We start from the raw sequence: 16,446 nt of genomic DNA, 5'->3' as shown, positions 1-16,446 counted from the left end.
CAGTCAGAAAGTGATAACTTTTATTTTATTGGAACTTCATTCGGACTTTATTTATTTATTACGCCTGTATATAACATGTGGGTCTCGTTTTTCATTTACAAAGGTCGGGTTACTTTTAACCAGACATTGAGCTAGTTTTTTTCAACTTATAACAATTTACATACCTCTTATTCCATCAGCAAGACTAAGCAACGAATACATTTACTAGCAACTAATTTTTAATTTTAAGCTAGACAGTAATAACACATATTCTAAACGTTTCAGGTTTTTCAGACAAACTAGATATCTACCCACTTGACTTACAAGCTGCTGCAATTTTTTTTGCATAACTACCATTAATTAAAAGTAACTGGCCTATATAGCGACTAGAACTGCATCTGTTTGCATCCTTAGCTCAGCCAACTTGTGCGAATATCCGCGGGATCACCATCAAGCAAAAGTGATGGAGGTGGTAGTGCTGTGGAAAAAAGAGAATTCTGAATAGCTTGATTTGGGGTCCTTGAAGAGAATGATGGTGTTATCCCCTTGAACGTTTTGGCGCCACTTCTGGTATATGTATATGGTAACTGCAACTCTATATCCTTCCTATTAGATAGTGAATTAAAAGTTTCCTTTTCGCCGCCGTAATGAGTTGGATTTGGTATTTGAGATGAACCTGTCATTAATATTGTAGATGCTGACATAAGAGTTGACTGTTGGCTCGACATCTTAGGTCTTAAAAGCATACGAGCGCCGGGAGAGGTCTCGTAATGCTTGGCAATCCAATATGCAGCTGCCAGGTGATTTGTGGGTATAGCCTGTCAAATCAATATTTTGAAGAAATAATTTTTAATTATTTAGGCCACCGTCCATTTTTTGAGTCCACGGGTGAGTGAGTGAGTTTGTGATACATAATTAAAGGGATCTAGGATTGCTAGAGTTACACAAATGTAGCTTATACAACTTATGTTCATTCTTATCTGGTTTCATTTTAAAGGATTTTTTCCTAGCTAACGCTGTGCAAGCTATTACATCTTTTGCGTACGATTTCATGCACCAACCAGTACATGACCGTACAATATTTATACATCAAACTGTATAATGAAAAACAGTCATTTCTGAAATTAGTGAATAACCTATCTAACAAAAAGGAAAACAGACCGATTCTACCTAGATATATATAATTAATTTGATTTATGATCACATCTATGTCTAATGCATACACATCTAGATCGCCAAACCCTAAAATATATATTTTCTCGTCGACGGTTTTTGATATCAGTCTATTTGACGTCTGCTGAAGATCGATTCGAATACTTCGAACGTTGTCGAATTAGATGAACTTCGCAGTTTAGCAATGAAATCTATAAGTGGTTGACAAAATTACAGTAGCACAAAAATACAGTAGTAGCAAATAATACAAGTACAAATAATCTTCCGGAGTTATAGTAAAACAGAGAAAATGAAACAAGATTTACCCACGGTTTTCTTGGTTCCTGCGTAGGATACAGCCTTTTCTGTTGCCCTTGTAACTTGTTCATAGAATTTAGCTCGAAGAGAACGATGTCTGCCTCCTTTATTATGAGTTCGCCTGGCTTTAGCATTTGCCGGATACGAGATTCCGCAAAAATCGCAGTGTATTTTACGGCCTCCACCGCCCATCAGGCCAAGCCGATCAGACCTTGAACTTACTGTAAACAAACTGATTCAAATGCAAAACGCTTGCTTATATCACGATGGAAATTTGGTCCTTATTCAAATTACCGCTAATTGAATCTTGCAGCATTTACTGCTATAAGCAAGCTTCGTTGGGCACTGACCAGTTATATCATCCACCGTAACAGACGTGACAATGCAATTAATTTATGCATTTTAGGACAATGCAATTTAGTACATTCTTAAAGGTTATAAAGAAACGTTTCCGAGATTTATCTTAGGACCAGGTGGTAAACTGGTCGACAGCGAGATTCCCTACAGTGTTACGTTTGGATTAGTTGCTTAAGAGCAGCCGTATAGCACGTTGATCTCTATTTCCGTTTCAAGTGGAACTAACACTATTAATGAGACATACTTTAAATATACCTAAAATGCAGTAAAAGTAAATTATTAAACGTTCTAAATTAATAAATGTATCGAACATATTCATTTAACTATACTGTCTTAGTACTAACAGCTTTTCATTTTATAATCACTAAAATTTTGATATTATCGTTTGTCTATTCATTATTTCCTTTAATGATAAACGGGCACCATTCAATGAACAGTACAACAATTATATACATACGACGAGTCTGCAAATTCTTTAATGCCTGTTTATTGCACTTACCGAAATTTCGAAAAATTCGGTCTAACAGCCACTCAAGCCCTTGCCCAACAGATGTTTGTTTATAAACATTGGCCAGGCCGCTTCGTTCCGTTGTTATGTTGTTGTTGTTTTTGAAAGAATTTTGAATTATTTAAGAGTATTTATTTTATGAAGAACACAGAGGAGAGGAATTGACAGAGAGGAGCGTGCAAAATTGCAGTGATCCCGGCGCATAAGTAAGTGTTAAATGCCATCGATACAAAAGCAGCGTCGCATCTTCGATGCGACCGTTAATGGAGGTTTGTTAATAATCATGGATAGCAGGTCTAGAAAAACCGGCAATATGGCTCTCTGAACTGGGCATATGTTGAGTCCGTGTACAATTTCGTTCTTAGGAAGTGTTGATGTTCACTTATTTCGGCATTCGTCAAAATATTAAGACCAACTTCGACTACAATTAAATAAACATGGGGACCGACAACTAGGCCGGTCCTTCTGTTTGAAAAGCTGAACATTTTCGAAGAGAAGTGCTCAAGCAAAGCGGTTTATTTTTTTCGTTACACTTAAATGTAGCAATACATCTGATGCGACAGAGTAAATTTCGGAATAATACTATTCAGCTATTGAAAAAATAGGTATCTTTGGGCACGTCCTGACGGCAAATGATTGAAGCGCTTTTTAGACCCATTGAACTATTGCAGCAGGCAGTGTCTAGTTTAGGAAGGATAAATGCATTCGTTTCTAAGTTGAAGGTTCAGTATGCTGGCTTGTGTAGCATTTCAATGTATATGATCTAAAAGGAACAAACGCTTGACAAAAATCTTATTATAACCATTGAGTTTAAGGTTGTTAACAAGTTACAGTTTTCGTTTTTAGGTTAGGAATTTTTTTCTAACATAGTCGTCTTCCGTGAGCCAGCTTGCCTACGCGTCGACTCTGCCATACCGTCGATTTTTTTTTATTCATTTCTTATTTGTGGTTAAAATTATCCTATAGATATCTAGATTCAATGTGCATTTATTTTCAGTGATGCTATTTTACATTTGGATGATAAATAAAAGGATTCTATAACTGAAGACTTGTACTATAAGTGTTATTATAAATATAGAACCCGAATCTGAACACAAAAGTGCGTAAAACCATGTATTGAATTCATGTGTTCGGGGAAGGCATGCCTACCGTTCAATTCGTAATATCGTATATCTAATTTTTAAACGTGTTTAAATATAATAGATAAATGGCAATTACGAAAAGTTTGTAATTAGAATTTAACCTGACGTTTCTTTTTCTGTCTGAAAATTTCAAACTGTTTTATAATAAGGAGTAATCTGTATTGTGATAGGCGACATTATTACTCCTGCTGTAACCTATTCGCCTATGTGGGCTGATGAGTTCGCATTACGATCCTCCGTCGTGGGCCGGAAAGCCTCCATTGGGTCTTCACCTCGATGTCACCAAGGAGGACAAATTTTTGCAAAAACTTATGATCGATCAAAAAAAGTGCTATCTTTTTGGGAGGCAAGTATGTTAAGCACATTTAGATCATGTATGTGTAAAAACAAGTCTACATAAGCGTCAACCTAGGATATTCATGCATATACGTTTATGTTCATATCGTTCTTAGTTCTGTATAAGGTCGACAATTTAACGATGCCTTATTATTGTCAAAGTCACGTAACTTGAGGTCACTATTATGCTCAAGTCGCCAGGACTTACAAAGTCTTCGCATGCAAAAAAGCTACTGGGACTAAATACGACACTCGGTCGTTTTTATTTATTTGAGGTAGATTGGCTGCCTTTTGCAGAACTTGTGGTATATTTAGTATTTTATACGTAATATTTTTATTGCACAAAAAAGTGCCCGTACATCGAATCATGGTGCATTCCTCAACCAGAGCTCATGCATGAAAACTGATGAGATTTATTTAGTATTGGTTAGCTCAATTCCTTTTCATATTTTTTCCATCATTCCATTCATTCATATTCTATCATCAACAGGCAGAGTTGTACAGCAGAAATTTGTCGGTGGCACAAACCGTTGCCTACTGTTTTCATTAGATTTAGATATTTGTTTATATAATTAGATACATTCATATTTTTGGTTGGATCTTACTGCCAGCATTGCTGAAAACGTGTACAATTTAAAATTTCAGAAACGCGGATATTTGTGATTTCCCAGTGGAACACCAAAGTTGTTCACGAGTTCATGCTGCGCTAGTGTATCACCGACATCTTGAGCGAGCATTTCTAGTTGATTTGGGCAGTACCCATGGGACCTTTATAGGTTAGTATACGAAACCATTTCATTTGCTTGTTTTTCGATCTGCAATATATATATATATGCAATCAACATTCATAATGAAACCTTATCTCCTCAGTGAATGATTTGTTCAACTGTAGGTAGCATTCGATTGGAGTCTCAGAAACCGACGCAACTTCCTGTTGATGCAAAATTCCATTTCGGTGCTTCAACCCGGATATATGTCCTCAGGTAAACACAAGGCTGGCTAAGCTCTTTGATCAATAAACAAAGCATAAGGATAGGACAGTTTTATAATTTGGTTTTCTTGTCATTTTTTTTTTATATAGTCCTATGATTAGGGAACTAGAGGAGAAGAAAAAGGCTTTGGAGATATAGCTAACAATACAGATCACAATGTCTTTAGCTCATTGCCATCTTAGCGATGACGTATAGCACATTTAAGCAGGTACAGTCGACTTTTTCATTTTTCTTGTAACGGAATTAAGGTTAACTTCTGGTGAACCTACACCCACTTATTATTATTACTGCCTAAATACCGAATATTGACCAACGGTATAGATCTAAATGAATGGATAAATATATATCATCAATTACTCACATCGGGAACGATCAGTATCGTTTGGAACGGGAAGCGGCAACTAAGTTAGTTTAAGTACAAATTGCAGAATATATTTGGAACTGAAACGAATATAAAGAATGTTACGCAAAACGCCGAAACTTATGTTCGAGTAAATCTAACTTCATAAAAACGTTGCGCTTTCTTTTTTACCGTAGCTGTTTAAATTTTAGCTAGTCATGTTTTGAATAATGCGATAGTAATCGATATGGATCCTTTTGTATTATGCATCTTTTATAGGGAACGTCCACAAAATAAAGAAGAGGAAGGTATCAGCGTCGAGCTACCGGAATCAGAATTGGAGCTTGACAACCTGACAGAGTACAATACAGCTCACAATCGTCGTGTAACGATGCTGGGTAGCGTATCCGGTCCAAATGTAGAGAGTGGCTGCGTTTTTAACAACTATTGCAGTAATTGGTGATTGAACTGTACCATTCTATCCACTTATACGAGGATAATGCAACATACCAGTTCAAAGAGTGGGACATTCTAATCCAGACACACTTTAGCAGCTTGTCGTAGCGGGTATGCGCTTATTCCCTTTGCTTAGCACCAGAGGAAAGCATGTTCTTTATAGAAGATAACAACAAATTCATTATGGACATGAAAAATGGCGTGTCGTTTTCAGAATTTGAGTGAAGATTACCGTTATTTAATTTTTTCACGCTGCACGACATTCCGCCAAGACCAAAAGCTTATTTTGTGCCCCAACTTGACACTGCGTTATTGCCCGTCTTTTCGTAAGGTTTCCAAAAAATTTGGAAAAAAATTCTATTAAACAAATAAGGCTTAGATTCAAAGTCTTCAAATATTTATCAGAATGTCTAAAATTTGATATATCTAGATTTTCAATTAAAAAAATAACAACTGTTTTTGAGAGGGCAATACCAGCTGTCAATGCCAGCAATGCCAGTTAAGCTCAAACAGTTAGCTGTTTTGAGAATTCTCGCAGCTTTTGATTTTTTTGTATACATTTTTTAGATCTTCAGCCTGACATCAGCCTAAAATCTAGCTCCGTTGGAATCTAGCATATTTGAGTGAAACTTTAACCAACCTTCACTTACAAATATTGCACGACACAAGGTGACTTTTAAAGAAGTATTTACGGGTTAAAAAATATGTTTTCAAAATTACTTGCGAGTTATTTAAGTTTTGAATTAAAGATTTAATCGTTCTCATTGGTGGTTATATTATTTAAATACAATTGCTTTATGCTAGACATGCCACTTTGAGCGTAGGCAAAAAATTCGTTGGAACCTTTTTGTTTAATTTGCTCGTTCAATAAATAATTTGTTTAAACATAATTTAGAAACAGCTCGTAGTTCGGATTTACGCATTCCGCCCTGCACATATGAGGCTAATCGGTCTCTTGATTGAAGATTTAAAAAAATACCATATGTTTGCTGGTTTTGCAATCCAGAATCAATGTTACAAATCATTTCTTGCTTTTCAATCGATGCCTTTGATACTTTCGGTATCGCCCTTTCTTGCCTCAATCGTTGATACGACCATACCTTTGCAACCAAGCCCTACGAGCGCGTAATTGTATTTTAATTTACTGGTTACCTAAATTAAAGATTAAATTAAATTTAAAATAAATTAAAATTAAAAAGCTACCCTTGAAGTTCTCAGAAAAGAATACTGAATTTGAGGTCAATAGACAAAACACATGATATTTTTTCAAGACTATCATCTGATGCCAATAAACATTTTTTGTTCTTTATAGGTATCACAGATGATACGAGCCACAAGCCTCGGCGGGCCTCCCATCGAAAGCGAGTGAATTTCCGGAATGAGGAGGATGTCATTAATCCAGAGGATATTGATCCCTCCGTGGGGCGCTTCAGGAATCTCGTACATACTCAGGTTCGTAAGACTGTTCCCATATTTACCTTTTAGAATGAGCGTTTGATTGTAACATTGGCAAAGGACACTAGTAACACTTCCTTTGATTGTTGTTTTTGGCTAAACAAAGCTTAATATTACGCGATGCAAAATAATAATCCGTGTGGTGAATTTGAAATGTAAGAAGTAATGACAAATAACAAAGGCATGTGTATTTGTACATTAAATACCGTATCCTTTTACTTAATAAAAATGCATTTTTAACTCAATTTTTTTGTTATTTCAACAGCAGAAGATCAAATGTTTTTGACGGCAGTTTTGTGTGGGACATGCACAAACGGCGAGTCGTATAATTCGAGTTTTTCCGTGTTACCTGCTCGTGTTAAGATAAATGCCCCATCGGCTCTCTTTTACTTTTATCTTCTTCGGTTGCCCGTTCTGAGTTTTGGTCAACTCACAACGGCTGTAGGAATGCCGAAGCCAGTTGACGCCGAGCCAGGGCCCGTACATATTTATTTAGCCACTGAAAAATTACTGTAAGCTGATTAAATGTTGCACTATATTTTTTTTTAGCCTTTTAATAGAGTATAACATTTGTAATAAAGTGGAAGTAAAGACACTCACTGGAAGTAAAGGACGATTTCGCCACCATCCTTCATTCATATAATAACTAGCGTCGATAAGTTAATTGGACTGCTGGATATTAGAAGTTTGTAGAAGCGTCCAGCACAATCTAAAATAATTTATTCGCGTCGGCACTATATATTTGTAATATCGCGTGTTTTGTTAATTTCCTATAGGTGATTCCGACAAAACGGCCTCGTCTTGTAGATGATGGTTCAGGCGGAGGAGCGGAGAGGGCTGGTGGATCGGACGCGGTCGGAAGCAGTGTTGGCTCCAAAGAGGCCAGTAGTGTCGGTAACCAGCAAAGGCTACAAAGCAGCTCTCTGTTTGCATTGCCTCTCCTTAGCTCGAAACTTGGTAAACAAAACTTGTGTTTAATTATGTGTTATTGTTATATAGTTTCTTATCATTTTCGTTTCTCAAGCAGCTGATCCAATGTAGATCCATTTTAATGATAATAAAATTGAATACCAAGTTTTAAAACATTTAGTTTTGAACACATTTAAACTTGCGAGATACACTTTAACTTAGAAAACTCAAATTCCTCTGACCAAATTAGATTTGAACATCAAGCAACATTGGTAAGATCAAATTCGTTTTCGCTTTAATCCTGTCACACTTTGTTGTGAACCGCTAAAAAATCGTTAGAAAAGGGTTTCTGTTAATTATGAACACGTTTTATGGTTCTAGGGCTCCAATTACCAAACCCTGCACCTGACATTTATGCTGATCTCGAACCTCCTCAAGAAGAAGCAGCGTCGAATTCTCAAGCAGGTGATGGCACGTCTGGTGGTGCGATTTATCCGCGACCGGTAGTGAAGGCCGTTAAGACTGGCGCTTTGTTAGGAACGTTACAGGACTTTGCAGGCCCTTCGCCTCTCGACGCGCCACAAAAAAAGCGTTATCCAAAAGAAGCATGGAGTGGAAAAAAATCCAATTCAATCGGAGGACTTTTCTAAAAATAGCCCTATATATATATATATATAAGCTCTGTATATTATCAAAATAGAAGATTGGAAGGACCCCAGGTTCTAGAAGTATATTTCACCACCATTAAAGGTATGTCTCATATCTGAACTGTCTGGTCCTACCTAAGATTTGTACTATAGTCCGCTGATAAATAAAGAAAGGGTTGTAAAAGAAATATCTTATTATGAACGTGATCTCACTAGACTATCGTATCAAGATATTTTCTACAAACAGAAAATATATTTAGTTTGTTGATCATAGTTGAAAATCGTTCTACATGCACAATGTAGTTATACAGACTTCACTTCATCCAGAAGAAAATACCTGAATACGGAACCACCTCAAGGCAGACCAGTAACTAAATATGTAAGAAAAATAGCTGTTATGTTTTATGGCATGGTATAACAGTTAAACAGGTTAATTTCGATAGCAAGACAATCCTGCCCGTAATTATCGAGGAGTATCTGTAGGGATAAGTCTAAATATCAGCTTAAGGGATTGTTTGCCAAGTTACGAACACCAATAAAAGTAGCTAATAGCAGAGGCTCGAAGAGACATAGAGGTTTTCAAGTAGCAGCATGTTCAGGTAGTTACAAGATTGATATAGTGTATGATACTTGCTGCTGTTACTCTTTTCATCATCTTAGCATACTTACAAAGGGCAGCACTTCTACTTTTGATCTGAGGCCGCAACAAATATGCTTAGTCAGTTTCTACTTAGTCTCGGACCATCGTTTTGTGTGTGCAATTTTGCAAGTGTCGTAGTTTTTGTTTGATTTGTAGTTTACCTCTTAAGTTGTCTCATAAATATTGCTCAAAAATATATCGAGAATGACTGAAATAATTTCAAGATTTTTATACACCAAAATTTTTCATAACACAAACCCATCCACTTTCACATACTAAGAAGGGTCAACCAGAACGCACAGCTTTGCGTCATTTATTGACAATTTCAAGGTTTCAGGGTTAACATAATTTTATTCACATGAATAATTGAATTTGCGAAATTTGTCGTGAAATGTATCCCATAAGTTAGAAAAATATTTTAAGCACCAAGCAGTTGTCATGTCTATAATAGATCGCTGTGTTTAACGGTTTAAGAAAGGTACAAAGTTGGCCTCATTCTGAAGAATTTGGGAGCTCTTCTATAGCGACAAAGATACCTACCCACTATTATTACGGTTTCTGAGTATTCTAGACAAGTTTGCCGGCTTGCACCACTTATTTCCAAGCTTAAAAACAAATGTACTTTTATTTACATACAAAGATCAATCTAAATTTCATCCGAGAAGTATCACATGACTTAAAATTGTTGTATTCTTAAGAATTCGTAAAGTCTGATTGCTAAAAAGTTTACCGCACAGTTTGTTTTTTTTTATAGAAATAGAAAATAGTTATTTAAGACTATTTACGTGTAGTCCAGAGGTTATTTTTAGTAATTTAGGAACGTTTTCAGCCACCACTGAATGAAATAAAAATAAGCTTTTTTTTACGTCGATGCCCTGTGTTTCCACATAGGCAGTAGTGCTTGTATCATGGTTGGGACCGAGTTCAAATACATTTAGTCAAACATAACTACATGATGATATCAATAATTTGAAATTGTCACTAAGTTTTACGTTGAACTCGAAATCTTACGAGTGCTGCAGAAAAAATGCGTTGAAGTGCACAGATGGGGCCGAACGACACATGGACATTCATATAGTGTCGCACACAATCAGACAGCTGGACTAAAGCACCCCCCTCATAAGCTGCATTCTCTGCTAATCTGAAACTTTATTGAGTGATACTACGGACAGGCAGGACAAGTGGTAGGCCCGTAGGGACCAATTAGCTATGATGACCTCTGGTTTTCCCTCCTCGCTAGACGCCTTATGTGTCAATACCTGTAAATTCAAAGGTCTACTTGCGTCGTTTGCTTCGTCTGCAGCCTTGGGAATGAATCTCATTCCTTGCTACTGCTTGAAACACTCTTTTTTCCTCAGAACTTCTTTGGCTTTAACCGCTCCGAATTCCTGCCCCTCGGTGGGTGCCCATAACAGCTTCGCAAGTCTCGCTAGTCCAATTATAAACAACTCAAGAAAGAACTTTGTTCCTGGTCATTGCAAGTTAGTAACGTGCGGGCAGCGTTACTTTTTATCGCAATGGACACATGTTGGATTGGGCTCTTTTGAAATCTAGGCGGTTTGTAATTACCTGTGTTGCGTAAAAGTCTACTTAATTTCCAGGGCGTCTCAGTCATTTCCCGATGTCTGAGATCAGGTCACGGACTTCGGCTCCCGGACTCTTGGCTGGTATGGTTGTCCACTCGATCTGGCACCCATTCATGATATCTGTGCGCTTAACTTTCTTAGAGCTTTCGGACCCGTTGTTCCATAATTGCTGTTTCTCTTTAGCCTTTGGGTTCGGAGGTGTTCCGGCTAAGACAAGCACCGTAGACGTACTGACTGTACTAAATACTTGGGAAAACAGTTTAGCCGTTCATTTTATCTTAAGGAGGATCTTTTTACTTCTCTTGAAAGCTGAAAACAATCCAAACTAAACTAAGGAACCGAACAACTTTACTGACTCGGCGCCCGATATCAGAAGCCTTTATCTGCCTTTTTCCCTTTAGCACATGTATGTTATCTCATGAATCCTTGCTATAATATTGGGCGTTTTATGAGTATTCGCCATTGACGTTACATACAGGCCACTCAGTCTTTTCACCAGATACATGTCCAACTTTCTTTACCAACATAAGCTATTTCTGCATTAGGTGGAGATGGATTCCTCTCACACGCTTCCTTCCTATGAGCACAATATAATCGTTCTTCTCCAAGGCAAGCTCCAGATCTATTTGCATCATCCTTTCCGAGACACTGCTCACTTTTTCTTGCCGTACAGCTCCATCCCTACAGCCATTTTTATCTGCACTATAACTGCCATGTTATCTTTGTATACGACAAGCTTTATGGCGCTCGAAAAATCTCCCAAGATATATTCGAAGGGCATATTTCGTAGGGGTGGACCTAATTTAAAACCTTGGGACAAAAGATTAAATTAAATTTAAAAAAATATTATAAAAGAAGATAATGTTATAATTTAAAAAAAGACTATTTGTTAAACGATTATCTCCCAGAAAGAAGTATAATCATCTCTTGTGATCATTCTGTGCTTCAGCTCATTTGATATTACGCGCACTAAGTAGGGCGGTGCAGCCTTTCCGGTTGTCGTTTTATGTGTTATCCTCCACAGAGGACTCTTGAAGAGATTCCTGGCCTTTGCGAATAGTGTCATAAATGACTTTCGAATCCTAAAGGCCGAGCCATGTATAAGTTCGGCCTTAGCTACCATCCTTTGTATCGCTGCTACGATCAGGCGGCTCTTGCGGAAATCGAATTGTCTGAAAAGCATATGTCAGTGATTACTAACGAATAATCAAAGCCTGACTTTGATGATTATTTTGAAGCCTTTGGTCAAGAAGCTTATGAGGCAGATAAAAAAAAACCCCGTTTTTTTTTTAAATGACTACCATTTCTGCTTTCTTTGAGGCGATCGGAATTGAACCTTCGTACATGGCTTTTATGGCTGTTGTGGGTGCTACTTCCAGGTACTTGAAGAAGATACTAGCCGCGACAGGCGAGGTGCAGTCTGATTACGACGCTTGATCTCACTTAATTCGCTCAGCTGCCCTGAGGATTTCAGCCGCCATGACAACTATTGTCTCGTTCTCTGGGTCCGTTGTTTGCCTGGGTGTGACTGTTGTTTGTTGGAGAAATAGTTTCCTCAGTATGTTGACTCTGCCTCCTTCCGGCACGTTTAGCTCCGTTTAGCACGTCTAACACATTTACTTTTCTCCCTGGCCATCATGCAACGTTCTTCCCATGGGCTCTTAAGCTCTGCAAAAAAGTCCTTTTCATACTGTCTTTTACTCTCGCCTATGGCGGTTGAGCTCTGCCTTGTGTTATCGGTACGAGATGAACGAGCTTGTTATCTTTTGCGTATCGCCTCTAACTCTCTTGGCCTGCTGGCAGTGTCCGCAGGCTTCGGCGATCTCGGAGTTTTACCGGGACTTAGGTTATGTTGTTTCATTTTATTAGAGTAGTTGACTAGCTTGCTTGCCAATTTGTGTACTTTGTTTAGATTTTCAGTGGTCTTAAGGGATGCAGCTTTCTCTGATTAGTCTGCTTAAAACATTTTCCAACGCCTCTAATCTCTCGAGTCTGTATCGAACTGTGGGTGGGGCCGGTGGGCAAAGTGTGTCTCTAGCTTTCACAAATTCGATGCAATGATGCTCCCTTAGGGTTCCTTCTTCGCTGAGTTCTTGCTATCTTGAAATTATTCTTGTTGTTCTGTCGTTCTAAATAACGAGATTTACGTGCGATTCCTGCCCTGCCCGAACCAGCGTTGATTCCCTTTATTTTACATTACGTATAGATTATTCGAAACCATCCTGTTCAGTCTTACATGCGTTTTTTGGTTCATCCTGACCCTTCGTAGACCCTTATTCCTCCGACACTATATTAAAGCTCCCGAGGAGAACTTTGTTTGGCTGCAAAGCGTTACAGATTGAAATGTCAGGTTATCTAAATAAAATTTATTTTCTTTCAGCGTATAATTTGGGCTGATATAGCACAAATAAACCCGCCACTAAGGTGTGTTGTATCAACGTTATTGTATTGATCACTGTGGTAAAACTCGTAGCATTTTCCTGCTTTTTTTTTTAGTACAAAGTGTCAGCCGATATTCGGCGTCCCGTAATGGTGCATACAAGGTAGTGTTTACACTGAAAAATATACCTTGCAATGGGTGTGTTGGCAATTACTTTACTCGGCACAGAGGAATTTATTACCCTTCGTGGACTGTTTTCGTTAATGAACTTCAGATTAACGACGTGGACCTCTGTTATCCAAATTAAATTTAATTCGTAACATACGTTATGCATTGGTGCAGCAGGCAGGTTAAGTGACGGTATCCTGAGTATCTAATATTAAGTCGCTCTCAATAAAGAATGGAATTATGAAATTATATGAAAAATAATAATGAGAAATAATTAAAGTAGTAAACATAGCGACTTTTATGGGAAGGTCAGGAGAAGTTAATTAAAATTGGGCAAGCAGCTGTTTAAAGTTGCTTAAATCAGACGGAGGGGCAGGGGGGATCAGGCAGTTCAGGTTGTATGAAATTGACCATTTGATAATGGAGATTATGAGAAGGTAGGGGGTAGATCGAATGACCACATCAAAGGTCGATGCAGTAGGAGTCTCAGTCGGAGCGATTGGTAGGCCCACAAGGAAAGATGCAGTTAATGGAGTTGGGCGATATCGGGAAGAACACGGTGTCGAAAATTAAAAAAGACAGAACGACATCAGTTCTTAGCGTCTTCACAGCTGCAGCTGGCTGACTCCACAGTCAGTCCCTAATACTCATAGCTAATGCGTGTTTGCGCCGGTATAAATATATTATTCGTATGAGTATCGTTCTGGAGGTAAGAAGTCCTGCAAATAATCATTGCCCTATTGCCTTTTTGCTTTATTGCCCTTTAGTCTGATAAGAGTGGAGTCACTATTTTTTGATGACGGCCTTTACTATCGTGCGTCCCAACGAGTCGATGCCAAACAGCAAAGATATACGTTTTGTAAATGCAAATATACACGGTCACAAGCAACGTTTGCTGGTTGTGTGCTGGTTACACTGTAACTAATGGAAAGAGGCGGCAAACAAAAACAGCTAGTTGGAACGAGTCTAATAAAGTTTAGTGAACAGATCATGATAAAATGTATTGCATTGCACCTTTCTCCTACGCATTAACAAGTCTTCAACGTGGTTACTAGGTCCCTCTTCAATAATCGACAAAGTACGGCTGACCATTACGAGAATCATTTTGCTGTTCGTAAGACACTAACGCATAATTGCCCTATGTATACGATGAATTGGTACTTATCTCTAAGCGGTTTCGCTTCCAATCATCGTTTACAAAAAGGTAGCTGGTAGCGCAATAACCGGTTTAGACTAGGTAGCCATATTTTTTTAATATCTCTGACGTTGCTTTCGCAAAAGTTGGACCATGTCGTTTGCGTGGAGGTTACGTCAGCTAAAAATAGTAACTCACAGCAAGTAAAAGCGTGCCCTCTTTTGGACTGCGCCATTCTCCCTGTGTACGCATCTCGTAACCGTTATGAAAAAAGACTCGCTAAAGAGACTAAAAATGTCTCACTTTATCGAATGCTCTTTCCATGATACCCTCACTGGTTGTAAAATGTTACCATAACTCAATGAAGAGGACAACATGTTGCTACCTATTTTGATGAAACTCACGGATCACTGCCTAACCAAAAATAGGTGACGAAAAATATAGAGTAATTATACGGATGAAGTTAGCTATATAGTTAGACTTAATGTTAGTTATATAGTTTCAGCTGGCACAAAGTTGTTCGTGCTTTGTACTATGACAACATATAATTTTAGAAGAGCTACAAAAAATTAATACAATGCCAGTAGAGATATTTAAGAAGCGTTCAGGTTTTTCTTGCTATTCTTCTAATTGCTGAGGGCGTACTAAAAGCAAGCCTAAAATGTAGGTACTGTGTTACCAATCGCCAAAAAAGGATAGAAGAAATTCGGTAACCTCTATTGTTTAGATGAACTAAAATTTGTCAGGTAGACTGCTCAGATAAGTGGTACGTTTGGTAAGGTATCTCATTAAATTCTGTGAAGTATCTTTTAAGCAAAAAGCTTCGCTTGATCAAAATTTTTGTCTAGACAGCCTGCATTTAATTCGCTTTATTTAGTCGTTTATTAGCATATTCAGCGGATCATCTTTTATGTTACTGTCTTGTAAGTACCAATGCAGTTGCAGTGTGACGATTTTTGCTGGGATACGCCATTCGATTCTTTAGAACATATATTGATACTACCTGAATCCTTTTTGTTAATTAACATGGAGGGTTGTTTTCTATTTAGTATTATATATTTATTACTTACTTTTCAAGCCAAGACATATACATGCATATGTTTCTGATTAGATCGTTCCTGGGTCTATATGAAGTTGTGCAGTTAAATCTGCCTATGAGGTATTTTTACAAGCATTATATGTGCCGCAATCATTCCAGAAACTGCCCCAACGGCGTTTGCAGATTTTGATTTAACGAGAAAGTATTCAATTTTATTTTGAAAAAAAAGAAATTGTAAAGAGCTTTTCCCGTATGTGCACCCTGATGTAAAGAATGGTCCTTTCATCTTGATGTTGTCTTTACGACAGTTAAGGACTTTCTAAACATCTAAAAGCTCAAGTTAGTGCATTCCTGGGATTCTATAAGGTAGGCTTGTTTGCGAAAAAAAATGGTTCCTCACAATTTTACTATTAGTTACAAATTATTTTTTTTACCGAATTTTAAAACTAATGGTCAGCATTATCTTATCAATCAATACTTCGTGCACTAATTTTTTTGTTTGCTTCAAGTGATCCATTTGATAACAGGAATATCATCTGCGATTAATTCACTAATTTTATTATTCATAGAGAAAATTAAATGCCGATCACCGACTGCGAACTGTTGTTATAGGTCATTTTCCTGCACACACGTTTTAGCTACATCCTCCGTATAGGGATTAAGAGTTTCCCAATTTGTATTTAACAGATTAACCCTATTGGTATTATATTCTATTGTACGACATCTTTAAAGCCGGCAGGGTAGATGGTACAAAAAACCTGTTGATGATATTATCGTTGTCACTATGCTTGCTCATTACCATAGTCCTCGCCATATTGTTGCTGTCGAGTAGTTTCTGTCTGCTTACGCACTTCATCAAATTCAATCAAGCAACGTCGCGATAACATTACCACTGTTTACAAACAGA

General features: G+C 37.7%; 2 protein-coding genes and 1 long non-coding RNA gene across 4 annotated transcripts; 1 reads left to right on the top strand and 2 right to left on the bottom strand.

Annotated features, from left to right (window-relative positions):
- Window positions 1–18: 18 nt before the first annotated feature.
- On the bottom strand, window positions 19–2,416 carry LOC111265794 (uncharacterized). Its single transcript, XM_022842719.2, has 3 exons — window positions 2,306–2,416; window positions 1,462–1,670; window positions 19–797 (listed from the first exon to the last, which is right to left on the bottom strand). Exons 2-3 carry the CDS (start codon window positions 1,639–1,641, stop codon window positions 390–392), a joined length of 588 nt encoding a protein of 195 aa, XP_022698454.1. The 5' UTR covers window positions 1,642–1,670; window positions 2,306–2,416; the 3' UTR covers window positions 19–389.
- On the top strand, window positions 2,385–8,786 carry NiPp1 (nuclear inhibitor of protein phosphatase 1). Of its 2 annotated transcripts, none has more exons than XM_022842718.2 (8): window positions 2,385–2,520; window positions 3,627–3,802; window positions 4,438–4,568; window positions 4,685–4,775; window positions 5,404–5,522; window positions 6,893–7,032; window positions 7,812–7,992; window positions 8,326–8,786. In XM_022842718.2, the coding sequence occupies exons 2-8, from the start codon at window positions 3,672–3,674 to the stop codon at window positions 8,592–8,594; spliced, it is 1,062 nt and encodes a 353-aa protein (XP_022698453.1). In that variant the 5' UTR covers window positions 2,385–2,520; window positions 3,627–3,671; the 3' UTR covers window positions 8,595–8,786. The 2 variants fall into 2 exon arrangements, with proteins under 2 accessions (XP_022698453.1, XP_022698452.1); XM_022842717.2 differs by having other exon boundaries at window positions 2,396–2,520; window positions 3,606–3,802.
- A 2,895-nt stretch (window positions 8,787–11,681) lies between these two features.
- LOC111265797 (uncharacterized) lies at window positions 11,682–16,443 on the bottom strand. Its single transcript, XR_002683669.2, has 2 exons — window positions 16,339–16,443; window positions 11,682–11,989 (listed from the first exon to the last, which is right to left on the bottom strand). It is a non-coding gene; the product is annotated as an uncharacterized LOC111265797 (long non-coding RNA).
- Between the last annotated feature and the right edge of the window lie 3 nt (window positions 16,444–16,446).

The sequence above is a fragment of the Varroa jacobsoni genome, unplaced genomic scaffold, assembly GCF_002532875.2.
Source record: "Varroa jacobsoni isolate VJ856 unplaced genomic scaffold, vjacob_1.0 scaffold_1011, whole genome shotgun sequence".
In the NCBI taxonomy this organism is placed as follows: domain Eukaryota; kingdom Metazoa; phylum Arthropoda; class Arachnida; order Mesostigmata; family Varroidae; genus Varroa; species Varroa jacobsoni.
The sequence above is the reverse complement of the archived record's forward strand: the minus strand, read 5'-3'. Positions and strand labels throughout refer to the sequence as shown.

Bases quoted from the DNA above. Each gene is read 5' to 3' on its own strand.
- LOC111265794 (XM_022842719.2), bottom strand. From the start codon at position 1,641: ATGGGCGGTGGAGGCCGTAAAATACACTGCGATTTTTGCGGAATCTCG. The intron at 798-1,461 runs GTGGGTAAATCT...TTGATTTGACAG, and splicing joins ACGCAGGAACCAAGAAAACC to GCTATACCCACAAATCACCT.
- NiPp1 (XM_022842718.2), top strand. From the start codon at position 3,672: ATGAGTTCGCATTACGATCCTCCGTCGTGGGCCGGAAAGCCTCCATTG. The intron at 4,776-5,403 runs GTAAACACAAGG...CATCTTTTATAG, and splicing joins ACCCGGATATATGTCCTCAG to GGAACGTCCACAAAATAAAG. The intron at 5,523-6,892 runs GTAGCGTATCCG...TGTTCTTTATAG, and splicing joins TCGTCGTGTAACGATGCTGG to GTATCACAGATGATACGAGC.